Source organism: Pseudophryne corroboree, chromosome 4 (genome assembly GCF_028390025.1).
Source record: "Pseudophryne corroboree isolate aPseCor3 chromosome 4, aPseCor3.hap2, whole genome shotgun sequence".
Lineage (NCBI taxonomy): Eukaryota > Metazoa > Chordata > Amphibia > Anura > Myobatrachidae > Pseudophryne > Pseudophryne corroboree.
Genome location: NC_086447.1, coordinates 739,371,219 through 739,387,297, shown reverse-complemented (window position 1 = coordinate 739,387,297; position 16,079 = coordinate 739,371,219). Strand labels below are relative to the sequence as shown.

At 45.6% G+C, this 16,079-nt stretch overlaps 1 protein-coding gene across 6 annotated transcripts in view; it reads right to left on the bottom strand.

Moving 5' to 3' along the window:
- NINL (ninein like) overlaps nt 1-16,079 on the bottom strand; it is a 277,291-nt gene that overhangs the window by 17,323 nt on the left and 243,889 nt on the right. For all 6 annotated transcript variants that reach the window (XM_063918113.1, XM_063918114.1, XM_063918111.1 and 3 more), the window contains 3 exons: nt 15,868-15,942; nt 15,542-15,655; nt 602-715 (listed from right to left, as the gene is read on the bottom strand). In XM_063918113.1, the coding sequence (XP_063774183.1) occupies nt 602-715; nt 15,542-15,655; nt 15,868-15,942 (303 nt within the window). The remainder of the gene's footprint in view (nt 1-601; nt 716-15,541; nt 15,656-15,867; nt 15,943-16,079) is intronic.

The following is a 16,079-nucleotide window of genomic DNA, read 5'->3' as shown; positions in this document are numbered from 1 at the left end:
GAGTCATATGGCCCCAAGCGCAAACTAAATGGTAGTGCTGAAAAATAACTAGAGATTATGTCCCAGATTTATCAAGCCTTGGAGAGTGATAAAGTAGCAGCCAATCAGCTCCTAACTGCCATGTTACAGGCTATGTTTGAAAAATGACAGTTAGGAGCTGGTTGGTTGGTACTTTATCACCGTGTAATTTATCACTCTCCAAGGCTTGATAAATCTGGGCCTATATGTATTATGTATTTTATAAGCAATATCTGTTGTATACTTTTGAATATTTCTATTTTCTAATAAGAATTCCTATCTATATTTTGGGTCATACAACTATTAGGAGCAAACCAGCAACAGCTGCCATACCCACTGAACAGATATAGTCCTGATTTTACAAATAAAAAAGTGTGGCCAATTAGAAAGTAGATGTGTCCTTTATTTAAATGGACGTGTTTACAGTAAATAGACAGTATAATCCATTCTTTTCTGAATTTACTAATTGGAAATGCTGATCTAATAGTTCAGTGTGTATATAGTCAGGTAGAGTCTGTGTGGGAGATGAGTACGTGCTTAAACAAATGTGACCATTAGAATGTGAATACTGTCTGAAATGTACCTGATCCTGTGATTCCTCCAGTTCCGATCTAAGCTGATCCTCGATCCTCTTCAAACCACAGCATTCTGCCTGAGCTTGCTCCAAGTCTCTCTTCAATTCTCCTATTTGACTCACCTGGACAATTGTTACAAAAATTTAAATAATAAGAATTTACTTACCGATAATTCTATTTCTCGGAGTCCGTAGTGGATGCTGGGGTTCCTGAAAGGACCATGGGGAATAGCGGCTCCGCAGGAGACAGGGCACAAAAGTAAAGCTTTCCGATCAGGTGGTGTGCACTGGCTCCTCCCCCTATGACCCTCCTCCAAGCCAGTTAGGTACTGTGCCCGGACGAGCGTACACAATAAGGGAGGAATTTTGAATCCCGGGTAAGACTCATACCAGCCACACCAATCACACCGTACAACTTGTGATCTAAACCCAGTTAACAGTATGATAACAGCGGAGCCTCTGAAAAGATGGCTCACAACAATAATAACCCGATTTTTGTAACTATGTACAAGTATTGCAGATAATCCGCACTTGAGATGGGCGCCCAGCATCCACTACGGACTCCGAGAAATAGAATTATCGGTAAGTAAATTCTTATTTTCTCTATCGTCCTAGTGGATGCTGGGGTTCCTGAAAGGACCATGGGGATTATACCAAAGCTCCCAAACGGGCGGGAGAGTGCGGATGACTCTGCAGCACCGAATGAGAGAACTCCAGGTCCTCCTTAGCCAGGGTATCAAATTTGTAGAATTTAGCAAACGTGTTTGCCCCTGACCAAGTAGCTGCTCGGCAAAGTTGTAAAGCCGAGACCCCTCGGGCAGCCGCCCAAGATGAGCCCACCTTCCTTGTGGAATGGGCATTTACATATTTTGGCTGTGGCAGGCCTGCCACAGAATGTGCAAGCTGAATTGTATTACACATCCAACTAGCAATAGTCTGCTTAGAAGCAAGAGCACCCAGTTTGTTGGGTGCATACCGGATAACAGCAAGTCAGTTTTCCTGACTCCAGCCGTCCTGGAACACATTTTCAGGGCCCTGACAACATCCAGCAACTTGGAGTCCTCCAAGTCCCTAGTAGGTGCAAGGCACCCCAATAAGCTGGTTCAGGTGAAACACTGACACCACCTTAGGGAGAGAACTGGGGACGAGTCCGCAGCTCTGCCCTGTCCGAATGGACAAACAGATATGGGCTTTTTTGAGAAAAAACCACCAATTTGACACTCGCCTGGTCCAGGCCAGGGCCAAGAGCATGGTCACTTTTCAAGTGAGATGCTTCAAATCCACAGATTTGACTGGTTTTAAACCAATGTGATTTGAGGAATCCCAGAACTACGTTGAGATCCCTCAGTGCCACTGGAGGCACAAAAGGGGGTTGTATATGCAATACTCCCTTGACAAACTTCTGGACTTCAGGAACTGAAGCAAATTCTTTCTGGAAGAAAATCGACAGGGCCGAAATTTGAACCTTAATGGACCCCAATTTGAGGCCCATAGACACTCCTGTTTGCAGGAAATGCAGGAAACGACCGAGTTGAAATTTCTTTGTGGGGCCTTCCTGGCCTCACACCACGCCATATTTTCGCCACATGTGGTGATAATGTTGTGCGGTCACCTCCTTTCTGGCTTTGACCAGGGTAGGAATGACCTCTTCCGGAATGTCTTTTTCCCTTAGGATCCGGCTTTCCACCGCCATGCCGACAAACGCAGCTGCGGTAAGTCTTGGAACAGACATGGTACTTGCTGAAGCCAATCCGGAGCCATGAGTATAGTTCTTACTCCTCTACGTCTTATAATTCTCAGCACCTTAGGTATGAGAAGCAGAGGAGGGAACATATACACGACTGGTACACTCACGGTGTTACCAGAACGTCCACAGCTATTGCCTGAGGGTCTCTTGACCTGGCGCAATACCTGTCCCGTTTTTTGTTCAGACGGGACGCCATCATGTCCACCTTTGGTATTTCCCAACGGTTTACAATCATGTGGAAAAAACTTCCCGATGAAGTTTCCACTCTCCCGGGTGGAGGTCGTGCCTGCTGAGGAAGTCTGCTTCCCAGTTTCCATTCCCGGGATGAAACACTGCTGACAGTGCTATCACATGATTTTCCGCCCAGCGAAAAGTCCTTGCAGTTTTTGCCATTGCCCTCCTGCTTCTTGTGTCGCCCTGTCTGTTTACGTGGGCGACTGCCGTGATGTTTTTCCCACTGGATCAATACCGGCTGACCTTGAAGCAGAGGTCTTGCTAAGCTTAGAGCATTATAAATTTACCCTTAGCTCCAGTATATTTATGTGGAGAAAAGTCTCCAGACTTGATCACACTCCCTGGAAATTTTTTCCTTGTGTGACTGCTCCCCAGCCTCTCGGGCTGGGCTCCGTGGTCACCAGCATCCAATCCTGAATGCCGAATCTGCGGCCCTCTAGAAGATGAGCACTCTATAACCACCACAGGAGAGACACCCTTGTTGGATATAGGGTTATCCGCTGATGCATCTGAAGATGCGATCCGGACCATTTGTCCAGCAGATCCCACTGAAAAGTTCTTGCGTGAAATCTGTCGAATGGAATTGCTTCGTAGGAAGCCACCATTTTTACCAGGACCCTTGTGCAATGATGCACTGTTTTTAGGAGGTTCCTGACTAGCTCGGATAACTCCCTGGCTTTCTCTTCCGGGAGAAACACCTTTTTCTGGACTGTGTCCAGAATCATCCCTAGGCACAGCAGACGTGTCGTCGGGATCAGCTGCGATTTTGGAATATTTAGAATCCACCCGTGCTGTTGTAGCAGTATCCGAGATAGTGCTACTCCGACCTCCAACTGTTCCCTGGACTATGCCCTTATCAGGAGATCGTCCAAGTAAGGGATAATTAAGACGCCTTTTCTTCGAAGAAGAATCATCATTTCGGCCATTACCTTGGTAAAGACCCGGGGTGCCGTGGACAATCCAAACGGCAGCGTCTGAAACTGATAGTGACAGTTCTGCACCACGAACCTGAGGTACCCTTAGTGAGAAGGGCAAATTTGGGACATAGAGGTAAGCATCCCTGATGTCCCGGGACACTATATAGTCCCCTTCTTCCTGGTTCGTTATCACTGCTCTGAGTGACTCCATCTTGATTTGAACCTTTGTAAGTGTTCAACAAAATTTTTTAGAATAAGTCTCACCTAGCCTTCTGGCTTCAGTACCACAATATAGTGTGGAATAATACCCCTTTCTTGTAGTAGGAGGGGTAATTTAATTATCACCTGCTGGGAATACAGCTTGTGAATTTTTTCCCATACTGCCTCCTTGTCGGAGGGAGACCTTGGTAAAGCAGACTTCAGGAGCCTGCGAAGGGGAAACGTCTCGACATTCCAATCTGTACCCCTGGGATACTACTTGTAGGATCCAGGGGTCCTGTACGGTCTCAGCGCCATGCTGAGAACTTGTCAGAAGCGGTGGAACGCTTCTGTTCCTGGGAATGGGCTGCCTGCTGCAGTCTTCTTCCCTTTCCTCTATCCCTGGGCAGATATGATCTGATAGGGACGAAAGGATTGAGGCTGAAAAGACGGTGTCTTTTTCTGCAGAGATGTGACTTAGGGTAAAAACGGTGGATTTTCCAGCAGTTGCCGTGGCCACCAGGTCCGATGGACCGACCCCAAATAACTCCTTTATACGGCAATACACCTTTGTGCCGTTTGGAATCTGCATCACCTGACCACTGTCGTGTCCATAAACATCTTCTGGCAGATAAGGACATCGCACTTACTCTTGATGCCAGAGTGCAAATATCCCTCTGTGCATCTCGCATATATAGAAATGCATCCTTTAAATGCTCTATAGTCAATAAAATACTGTCCCTGTCAAGGGTATCAATATTTTTAGTCAGGGAATCCGACCAAGCCACCCCAGCTCTGCACATCCAGGCTGAGGCGATCGCTGGTCGCAGTATAACACCAGTATGTGTGTATATACTTTTTATGATATTTTCCAGCCTCCCGTCAGCTGGTCCTTGAGGACGGCCCTATCTATAGACGGTACCGCCACTTGTTTTGATAAGCGTGTGAGCGCCTTATCCCCCCTAAGGGGTGTTTTCCAACGCGCCCTAACTTCTGGCGGGAAAGGGTATACCCCCCATAATTTTCTATCGGGGGGAACCCACGCATCATCACACACTTTATTTAATTTATCTGATTCAGGAAAAACTATGGTAGTTTTTTCACATCCCACATAATACCCTCTTTTGTGGTACTTGTAGTATCAGAAATATGTAACACCTCCTTCATTGCCTTTAACGTGTGGCCCTAATAAGGAATACGTTTGTTTATTCACCGTCGACACTGGATTCAGTGTCCCTGTCTGTGTCTGTGTCGACCGACTAAAGTAAACGGGCGTTTTAAAACCCCTGACGGTGTTTTTGAGACGTCTGGACCGGTACTAATTGCTTGTCGGCCGTCTCATGTCGTCAACCGACCTTGCAGCGTGTTGACATTATCACGTAATTCCCTAAATAAGCCATCCATTCCGGTGTCGACTCCCTAGAGAGTGACATCACCATTACAGGCAATTGCTCCGCCTCCTCACCAACATCGTCCTCCTACATGTCGACACACACGTACCGACACACAGCACACACACAGGGAATGCTCTGATAGAGGACAGGACCCACTAGCCCTTTGGAGAGACAGAGGGAGAGTTTGCCAGCACACACCAAAAACGCTATAATTTTATATAGGGACAACCTTATATAAGTGTTTCTCCCTAATAGCATCTTTATATAGATATTTATATCGCCAATTAGTGCCCCCCCTCTCTGTTTAAACCCTGTTTCTGTAGTGCAGTGCAGGGGAGAGCCTGGGAGCCTTCTCTCCAGCCTTTCTGTGAGAGAAAATGGCGCTGTGTGCTGAGGAGATAGGCCCCGCCCCTTTTCCGGCGGCCTCGTCTCCCGCTCTTTAGTGAAGTTTGGCAGGGGTTAAATATCTCCATATAGCCTCTGGGGGCTATATGTGAGGTATTTTTAGCCAGTATATAGGTTTACATTTGCCTCCCAGGGCGCCCCCCCCCAGCGCCCTGCACCCTCAGTGACTGCGTGTGAAGTGTGCTGAGAGGAAAATGGCGCACAGCTGCAGTGCTGTGCGCTACCTTTAGAAGACTGCAAGGGTCTTCAGCCGCCGATTCTGGACCTCTTCTTACTTCAGCATCTGCAAGGGGGCCGGCGGCGCGGCTCCGGTGACCATCCAGGCTGTACCTGTGATCGTCCCTCTGGAGCTGATGTCCAGTAGCCAAGAAGCCAATCCATCCTGCACGCAGGTGAGTTCACTTCTTCTCCCCTCTGTCCCTCGTTGCAGTGATCCTGTTGCCAGCAGGACTCACTGTAAAATAAAAAACCTAAGCTAAACTTTCTCTAAGCAGCTCTTTAGGAGAGCCACCTAGAATTGCACCCTTCTCGGCCGGGCACAAAAATCTAACTGGCTTGGAGGAGGGTCATAGGGGGAGGAGCCAGTGCACACCACCTGATCGGAAAGCTTTACTTTTGTGCCCTGTCTCCTGCGGAGCCGCTATTCCCCATGGTCCTTTCAGGAACCCCAGCATCCACTAGGACGATAGAGAAATATAGATTTGCAATTAGCTATAAAGCATATGCAGGCTTCAGGCAAGCAGGCATTATTATTATTATGCACAAGCCATTGCAACAAAATGCTCCTGCTGGACAACAAATCTCAGACATATTACTATATAATTCTGCTGGACAACAAATCTCAGACATATTACTATATAATTCTCCAGTTCACTATACGTCTTAATAATCATAACATTGGCATGTCTGTCCTGACAAAACAGACGGGTAAGCGTGGCCTATCAGAAAGTAGGCGCATCCTTAGATGCATGTGGGTGTGACACAAACAATAAATTTAATCTGCACTAGTACCTTCATATATAGACTGCAAACATTTACATCTGAACCAATATATAGGTAGGGCAATAACCGGAGTACTATGACCACGGTAGATTGCTGGTGCTCCAAGTGCAGAACTACAAGGGTTTGCACAGACAGAAAGAGAAAAAAAGATTCTTCTTGGGACACCGTTAATTGTCAAAATATCCTAAAACCGCTTATAAATATGCAAAATACATATAAAACAAATGACAGCGAAAATATAGGGCCCCAAACATATTCTTAATCAAACCTCCTAACGGTCTGGTCTCAAATAGATTAATATCTATGCTTGAGTCCGTGTGCACATGTAAACTCCACACTGATTGATAAATCCTGGACGGTTATTACATAGGTTGATATACTCAATTATAATAAACTTTAGCTGATGTTTAGCAGCATGTTTAATCAATATCATTTTTATACAAGTGCACGTATAAACTCTACACACATTGGTCGGTCATGAACTGTCATTACACAGGTTATTGCAACCAATTTGGCATACAGTGGTTTGCATGTATGTGGGTGTAGCTAGAGAGAGAGGCTCAGTGCTGATGTGGACGGAAAATCAAGGTTCAGGGGAGTTAAAGGCAGGTATGGAAAAGCACATGCATAGCTTATAAGTTGTGACAAAATGGCAGAAGCATTTGTATTATAGCAATGTATTAGAAACCGTGATCCCATAGAGGAACATAACCTTTAGACAAAATACCAAGCAGTTCTTCAGGAGGAGACTTTAGCATATATACAGAATGTACTGAGAAGTTCTAAGCACAAGAGAAGATGTTTTGCCCATTATTGGAGTCAAACTTCCCCAGACTTGGAGTCACCACTTCAAGCCCAGTTCTTAAGTTCTTGGCCATTTATCATGTATTAAGTATGTTAAGGTGTATCTTATATAGTGTGATGTGATTTGTTGGTTCAGTTAAATCTGCCTAGTACTTGACAGAGTATAAGGGGTATCCAATTAGCCGCAATTAATTACAGCAGCTAATTGTCTCATCAGGGGCTATCCTTGTAGCCCCGATAAGCCGGCGTGAGCAGTGGCATATCAGGGATTTTTTTTCGCCTGACCCGGAAGCAGCCCCGTTTTCTACTGAAAATGCAAAGGTTTCACTGAACCTGTGTGTTTTCCGGAGATCATGTATTTTTTTAAACTTTTTTTTACAGGCGACCAAATTGTATAGCGTGTAAAAAATACGGGTGAAACATCAGGAAAAATCGCAAGAAACTGACGTTTTTCGCACCCGATGTTTCTTCACCTCTAATTGGATACCCCCTAAGAATGACTGTTTAAACAATTAGGGGTCAGTTCTACATTCTAAAACTGTACTCATACCGCATGATGAATTAATTGGATATCTAAATAAAACACCTTCATTTTGAACTTCTAACGTTATTTTGTGAAGTTGATGGATTAATTGAGATTTCCTCATCAATGCTCAGGCAGATGAGTGATATGTCTTGGGAAGATCATGGCAAGACCTATTTTCCAATTTGGTTTTAGGCAGTATGGATAGCTGTGTGGAGTTTGTATATTCTCCCACGTGTTTGTGTGGGCTTTCTCCCACAATCCAAATATATACTGGTAGGTTAATTGGCTCCAAACAAAAGTTAACATTAGTGTGTTATAGAGATGAGCGGGTTCGGTTTCTCTGAATCCGAACCCGCCAGAACTTCATGTTTTTTTTCACGGGTCCGAGCGACTCGGATCTTCCCGCCTTGCTCGGTTAACCCGAGCGCGCCCGAACGTCATCATGACGCTGTCGGATTCTCGCGAGGCTCGGATTCTATCGCGAGACTCGGATTCTATATAAGGAGCCGCGCGTCGCCGCCATTTTCACACGTGCATTGAGATTGATAGGGAGAGGACGTGGCTGGCGTCCTCTCCGTTTAGAATTAGAATAGATTAGAGAGACACTTGATTTACTAATTTTGGGGAGCATTAGGAGTACTCAGTAGTGTACAGTGCAGAGTTTTGCTGATAGTGACCAGTGACCACCACTTTTATTTATAATCCGTTCTCTGCCTGAAAAAAGCGATACACAGCACACAGTGACTCAGTCACATACCATATCTGTGTGCACTGCTCAGGCTCAGGCCAGTGTGCTGCATCATCTATTATCTATATATAATATTATATATATCTGTCTGACTGCTCAGCTCACACAGCTTATAATTGTGGGGGAGACTGGGGAGCACTACTGCAGTGCCAGTTATAGGTTATAGCAGGAGCCAGGAGTACATAATATATTATATAGTGAGTGACCACCAGACACACAGTGCAGTTTATTTAATATATCCGTTCTCTGCCTGAAAAAAGCGATACACACAGTGACTCAGTCAGTCACATACCATATCTGTGTGCACTGCTCAGGCTCAGGCCAGTGTGCTGCATCATCTATATATATTATATATCTGTCTGACTGCTCAGCTCACACAGCTTATAATTGTGGGGGAGACTGGGGAGCACTACTGCAGTGCCAGTTATAGGTTATAGCAGGAGCCAGGAGTACATAATATTATATTAAAATTAAACAGTGCACACTTTTGCTGCAGGAGTGCCACTGCCAGTGTGACTAGTGACCAGTGATCTGACCACCAGTATATAATATTAGTAGTATACTATCTCTTTATCAACCAGTCTATATTAGCAGCAGACACAGTACAGTGCGGTAGTTCACGGCTGTGGCTACCTCTGTGTCGGCACTCGGCAGCCCGTCCATAATTGTATATACCACCTAACCGTGGTTTTTTTTTCTTTCTTTATACATACATACTAGTTACGAGTATACTATCTCTTTATCAACCAGTCTATATATTAGCAGCAGACACAGTACAGTGCGGTAGTTCACGGCTGTGGCTACCTCTGTGTCGGCACTCGGCAGCCCGTCCATAATTGTATATACCACCTAACCGTGGTTTTTTTTTCATTCTTTATACATACATACTAGTTACGAGTATACTATCTCTTTATCAACCAGTCTATATATTAGCAGCAGACACAGTACAGTGCGGTAGTTCACGGCTGTGGCTACCTCTGTGTCGGCACTCGTCAGCCCGTCCATAATTGTATATACCACCTAACCGTGGTTTTTTTTTCTTTCTTTATACATACATACTAGTTACGAGTATACTATCTCTTTATCAACCAGTCTATATTAGCAGCAGACACAGTACAGTGCGGTAGTTCACGGCTGTGGCTACCTCTGTGTCGGCACTCGGCAGCCCGTCCATAATTGTATATACCACCTAACCGTGGTTTTTTTTTCTTTCTTTATACATACATACTAGTTACGAGTATACTATCTCTTTATCAACCAGTCTATATATTAGCAGCAGACACAGTACAGTGCGGTAGTTCACGGCTGTGGCTACCTCTGTGTCGGCACTCGGCAGCCCGTCCATAATTGTATATACCACCTAACCGTGGTTTTTTTTTCTTTCTTTATACATACATACTAGTTACGAGTATACTATCTCTTTATCAACCAGTCTATATATTAGCAGCAGACACAGTACAGTGCGGTAGTTCACGGCTGTGGCTACCTCTGTGTCGGCACTCGGCAGCCCGTCCATAATTGTATATACCACCTAACCGTGGTTTTTTTTTCTTTCTTTATACATACATACTAGTTACGAGTATACTATCTCTTTATCAACCAGTCTATATTAGCAGCAGACACAGTACAGTGCGGTAGTTCACGGCTGTGGCTACCTCTGTGTCGGCACTCGGCAGCCCGTCCATAATTGTATATACCACCTAACCGTGGTTTTTTTTTCTTTCTTTATACATACATACTAGTTACGAGTATACTATCTCTTTATCAACCAGTCTATATATTAGCAGCAGACACAGTACAGTGCGGTAGTTCACGGCTGTGGCTACCTCTGTGTCGGCACTCGGCAGCCCGTCCATAATTGTATATACCACCTAACCGTGGTTTTTTTTTCTTTCTTTATACATACATACTAGTTACGAGTATACTATCTCTTTATCAACCAGTCTATATATTAGCAGCAGACACAGTACAGTGCGGTAGTTCACGGCTGTGGCTACCTCTGTGTCGGCACTCGGCAGCCCGTCCATAATTGTATATACCACCTAACCGTGGTTTTTTTTTCTTTCTTTATACATACATACTAGTTACGAGTATACTATCTCTTTATCAACCAGTCTATATATTAGCAGCAGACACAGTACAGTGCGGTAGTTCACGGCTGTGGCTACCTCTGTGTCGGCACTCGGCAGCCCGTCCATAATTGTATATACCACCTAACCGTGGTTTTTTTTTCTTTCTTTATACATACATACTAGTTACGAGTATACTATCTCTTTATCAACCAGTCTATATATTAGCAGCAGACACAGTACAGTGCGGTAGTTCACGGCTGTGGTTACCTCTGTGTCGGCACTCGGCAGCCCGTCCATAATTGTATATACCACCTAACCGTGGTTTTTTTTTCTTTCTTTATACATACATACTAGTTACGAGTATACTATCTCTTTATCAACCAGTCTATATTAGCAGCAGACACAGTACAGTGCGGTAGTTCACGGCTGTGGCTACCTCTGTGTCGGCACTCGGCAGCCCGTCCATAATTGTATATACCACCTAACCGTGGTTTTTTTTTCTTTCTTTATACATACATACTAGTTACGAGTATACTATCTCTTTATCAACCAGTCTATATATTAGCAGCAGACACAGTACAGTGCGGTAGTTCACGGCTGTGGCTACCTCTGTGTCGGCACTCGGCAGCCCGTCCATAATTGTATACTAGTATCCAATCCATCCATCTCCATTGTTTACCTGAGGTGCCTTTTAGTTGTGCCTATTAAAATATGGAGAACAAAAATGTTGAGGTTCCAAAATTAGGGAAAGATCAAGATCCACTTCCACCTCGTGCTGAAGCTGCTGCCACTAGTCATGGCCGAGACGATGAAATGCCAGCAACGTCGTCTGCCAAGGCCGATGCCCAATGTCATAGTACAGAGCATGTCAAATCCAAAACACCAAATATCAGTAAAAAAAGGACTCCAAAACCTAAAATAAAATTGTCGGAGGAGAAGCGTAAACTTGCCAATATGCCATTTACCACACGGAGTGGCAAGGAACGGCTGAGGCCCTGGCCTATGTTCATGGCTAGTGGTTCAGCTTCACATGAGGATGGAAGCACTCAGCCTCTCGCTAGAAAAATGAAAAGACTCAAGCTGGCAAAAGCAGCACAGCAAAGAACTGTGCATTCTTCGAAATCCCAAATCCACAAGGAGAGTCCAATTGTGTCGGTTGCGATGCCTGACCTTCCCAACACTGGACGTGAAGAGCATGCGCCTTCCACCATTTGCACGCCCCCTGCAAGTGCTGGAAGGAGCACCCGCAGTCCAGTTCCTGATAGTCAGATTGAAGATGTCAGTGTTGAAGTACACCAGGATGAGGAGGATATGGGTGTTGCTGGCGCTGGGGAGGAAATTGACCAGGAGGATTCTGATGGTGAGGTGGTTTGTTTAAGTCAGGCACCCGGGGAGACACCTGTTGTCCGTGGGAGGAATATGGCCGTTGACATGCCAGGTGAAAATACCAAAAAAATCAGCTCTTCGGTGTGGAGGTATTTCACCAGAAATGCGGACAACAGGTGTCAAGCCATGTGTTCCCTTTGTCAAGCTGTAATAAGTAGGGGTAAGGACGTTTACCACCTCGGAACATCCTCCCTTATACGTCACCTGCAGCGCATTCATAATAAGTCAGTGACAAGTTCAAAAACTTTGGGTGACAGCGGAAGCAGTCCACTGACCAGTAAATCCCTTCCTCTTGTAACCAAGCTCACGCAAACCACCCCACCAACTCCCTCAGTGTCAATTTCCTCCTTCCCCAGGAATGCCAATAGTCCTGCAGGCCATGTCACTGGCAATTCTGACGAGTCCTCTCCTGCCTGGGATTCCTCCGATGCATCCTTGCGTGTAACGCCTACTGCTGCTGGCGCTGCTGTTGTTGCCGCTGGGAGTCGATGGTCATCCCAGAGGGGAAGTCGTAAGCCCACTTGTACTACTTCCAGTAAGCAATTGACTGTTCAACAGTCCTTTGCGAGGAAGATGAAATATCACAGCAGTCATCCTACTGCAAAGCGGATAACTGAGGCCTTGGCATCCTGGGTGGTGAGAAACGTGGTTCCGGTATCCATCATTACTGCAGAGCCAACTAGAGACTTGTTGGAGGTACTGTGTCCCCGGTACCAAATACCATCTAGGTTCCATTTCTCTAGGCAGGCGATACCGAAAATGTACACAGACCTCAGAAAAAGAGTCACCAGTGTCCTAAAAAATGCAGCTGTACCCAATGTCCACTTAACCACGGACATGTGGACAAGTGGAGCAGGGCAGGGTCAGGACTATATGACTGTGACAGCCCACTGGGTAGATGTATGGACTCCCGCCGCAAGAACAGCAGCGGCGGCACCAGTAGCAGCATCTCGCAAACGCCAACTCTTTCCTAGGCAGGCTACGCTTTGTATCACCGCTTTCCAGAATACGCACACAGCTGAAAACCTCTTACGGCAACTGAGGAAGATCATCGCGGAATGGCTTACCCCAATTGGACTCTCCTGTGGATTTGTGGCATCGGACAACGCCAGCAATATTGTGTGTGCATTAAATCTGGGCCAATTCCAGTACGTCCCATGTTTTGCACATACCTTGAATTTGGTGGTGCAGAATTTTTTAAAAAACGACAGGGGCGTGCAAGAGATGCTGTCGGTGGCCAGAAGAATTGCGGGACACTTTCGGCGTACAGGCACCACGTACAGAAAACTGGAGCACCACCAAAAACTACTGAACCTGCCCTGCCATCATCTGAAGCAAGAAGTGGTAACGAGGTGGAATTCAACCCTCTATATGCTTCAGAGGTTGGAGGAGCAGCAAAAGGCCATTCAAGCCTATACAATTGAGCACGATATAGTAGGTGGAATGCACCTGTCTCAAGTGCAGTGGAGAATGATTTCAACGTTGTGCAAGGTTCTGATGCCCTTTGAACTTGCCACACGTGAAGTCAGTTCAGACACTGCCAGCCTGAGTCAGGTCATTCCCCTCATCAGGCTTTTGCAGAAGAAGCTGGAGGCATTGAAGGAGGAGCTAACACGGAGCGATTCCGCTAGGCATGTGGGACTTGTGGATGCAGCCCTTAATTCGCTTAACAAGGATTCACGGGTGGTCAATCTGTTGAAATCAGAGCACTACATTTTGGCCACCGTGCTCGATCCTAGATTTAAAGCCTACCTTGGATCTCTCTTTCCGGCAGACACAGGTCTGCTGGGGTTGAAAGACCTGCTGGTGACAAAATTGTCAAGTCAAGCGGAACGCGACCTGTCAACATCTCCTCCTTCACATTCTCCCGCAACTGGGGGTGCGAGGAAAAGGCTCAGAATTCCGAGCCCACCCGCTGGCGGTGATGCAGGGCAGTCTGGAGCGACTGCTGATGCTGACATCTGGTCCGGACTGAAGGACCTGACAACGATTACGGACATGTCGTCTACTGTCACTGCATATGATTCTCTCAACATTGATAGAATGGTGGAGGATTATATGAGTGACCGCATCCAAGTAGGCACGTCACACAGTCCGTACTTATACTGGCAGGAAAAAGAGGCAATTTGGAGGCCCTTGCACAAACCTGCTTTATTCTACCTAAGTTGCCCTCCCACAAGTGTGTACTCCGAAAGAGTGTTTAGTGCCGCCGCTCACCTTGTCAGCAATCGGCGTACGAGGTTACATCCAGAAAATGTGGAGAAGATGATGTTCATTAAAATGAATTATAATCAATTCCTCCGCGGAGACATTGACCAGCAGCAATTGCCTCCACAAAGTACACAGGGAGCTGAGATGGTGGATTCCAGTGGGGACGAATTGATAATCTGTGAGGAGGGGGATGTACACGGTGATATATCGGAGGGTGAAGATGAGGTGGACATCTTGCCTCTGTAGAGCCAGTTTGTGCAAGGAGAGATTAATTGCTTCTTTTTTGGGGGGGGTCCAAACCAACCCGTCATATCAGTCACAGTCGTGTGGCAGACCCTGTCACTGAAATGATGGGTTGGTTAAAGTGTGCATGTCCTGTTTTGTTTATACAACATAAGGGTGGGTGGGAGGGCCCAAGGACAATTCCATCTTGCACCTCTTTTTTCTTTTCTTTTTCTTTGCATCATGTGCTGATTGGGGAGGGTTTTTTGGAAGGGACATCCTGCGTGACACTGCAGTGCCACTCCTAGATGGGCCCGGTGTTTGTGTCGGCCACTAGGGTCGCTAATCTTACTCACAGTCAGGTACCTCATTGCGCCTCTTTTTTTCTTTGCGTCATGTGCTGTTTGGGGAGGGTTTTTTGGAAGGGACATCCTGCGTGACACTGCAGTGCCACTCCTAGATGGGCCCGGTGTTTGTGTCGGCCACTAGGGTCGCTAATCTTACTCACACAGCTACCTCATTGCGCCTCTTTTTTTCTTTGCGTCATGTGCTGTTTGGGGAGGGTTTTTTGGAAGGGACATCCTGCGTGACACTGCAGTGCCACTCCTAGATGGGCCCGGTGTTTGTGTCGGCCACTAGGGTCGCTTATCTTACTCACACAGCGACCTCGGTGCAAATTTTAGGACTAAAAATAATATTGTGAGGTGTGAGGTATTCAGAATAGACTGAAAATGAGTGTAAATTATGGTTTTTGAGGTTAATAATACTTTGGGATCAAAATGACCCCCAAATTCTATGATTTAAGCTGTTTTTTAGTGTTTTTGGGAAAAAACACCCGAATCCAAAACACACCCGAATCCGACAAAAAAAATTCGGTGAGGTTTTGCCAAAACGCGTTCGAACCCAAAACACGGCCGCGGAACCGAACCCAAAACCAAAACACAAAACCCGAAAAATTTCAGGCGCTCATCTCTAGTGTGTTAGTGCATATGTGCGTACATGAGCGGACTAGATGGGCCAATCGGTTCTTATCTGCCCTCAAATTCTGTTTCTATGGATAACAGTGTACATATTCAGGTTTACCTGGTCAGTGGCTTCTTGAAGTAGCTTGGTAATAGACTGACATTGGTCCTCTAGAGATTGCTTAGCTTGCCTTAATGCTGAAACTTCGTCTTGAAGCTTCGTTAGTACCAACAGCTGCAAAGGATTTATAAGAATAACATTTGTACAGTAAAGGTGTTAGTTGCAGAACAACTCTAATCCTCATTAACAATGACAAATAAGTGGAATATACTATATACTAAAACTGAACTGTGACACTACAAAATCATCATCCCAAAGAGTGGAGAATAAGAAAATATCCTGTGAGTCTTAAAGACCTATTATATTTAGCACCTGTATACACTCACCTGTCTGTTTGTTTCATCCAATCCATTTAGAAGGGCTTGGTTTTCCTGCTTGTGTTTGACCATCAGAGCTTGAATCTGTATGAGAAATACAAGGAACGCAGATACAGTATGCTGGCTGAGACAACACAACTATTTCCTTAACTTTTGCCCAACTAAAAAACAATTTGAGCCTATCCCAAACTGAGCACTTGTCATGAATGAATCTAATTATC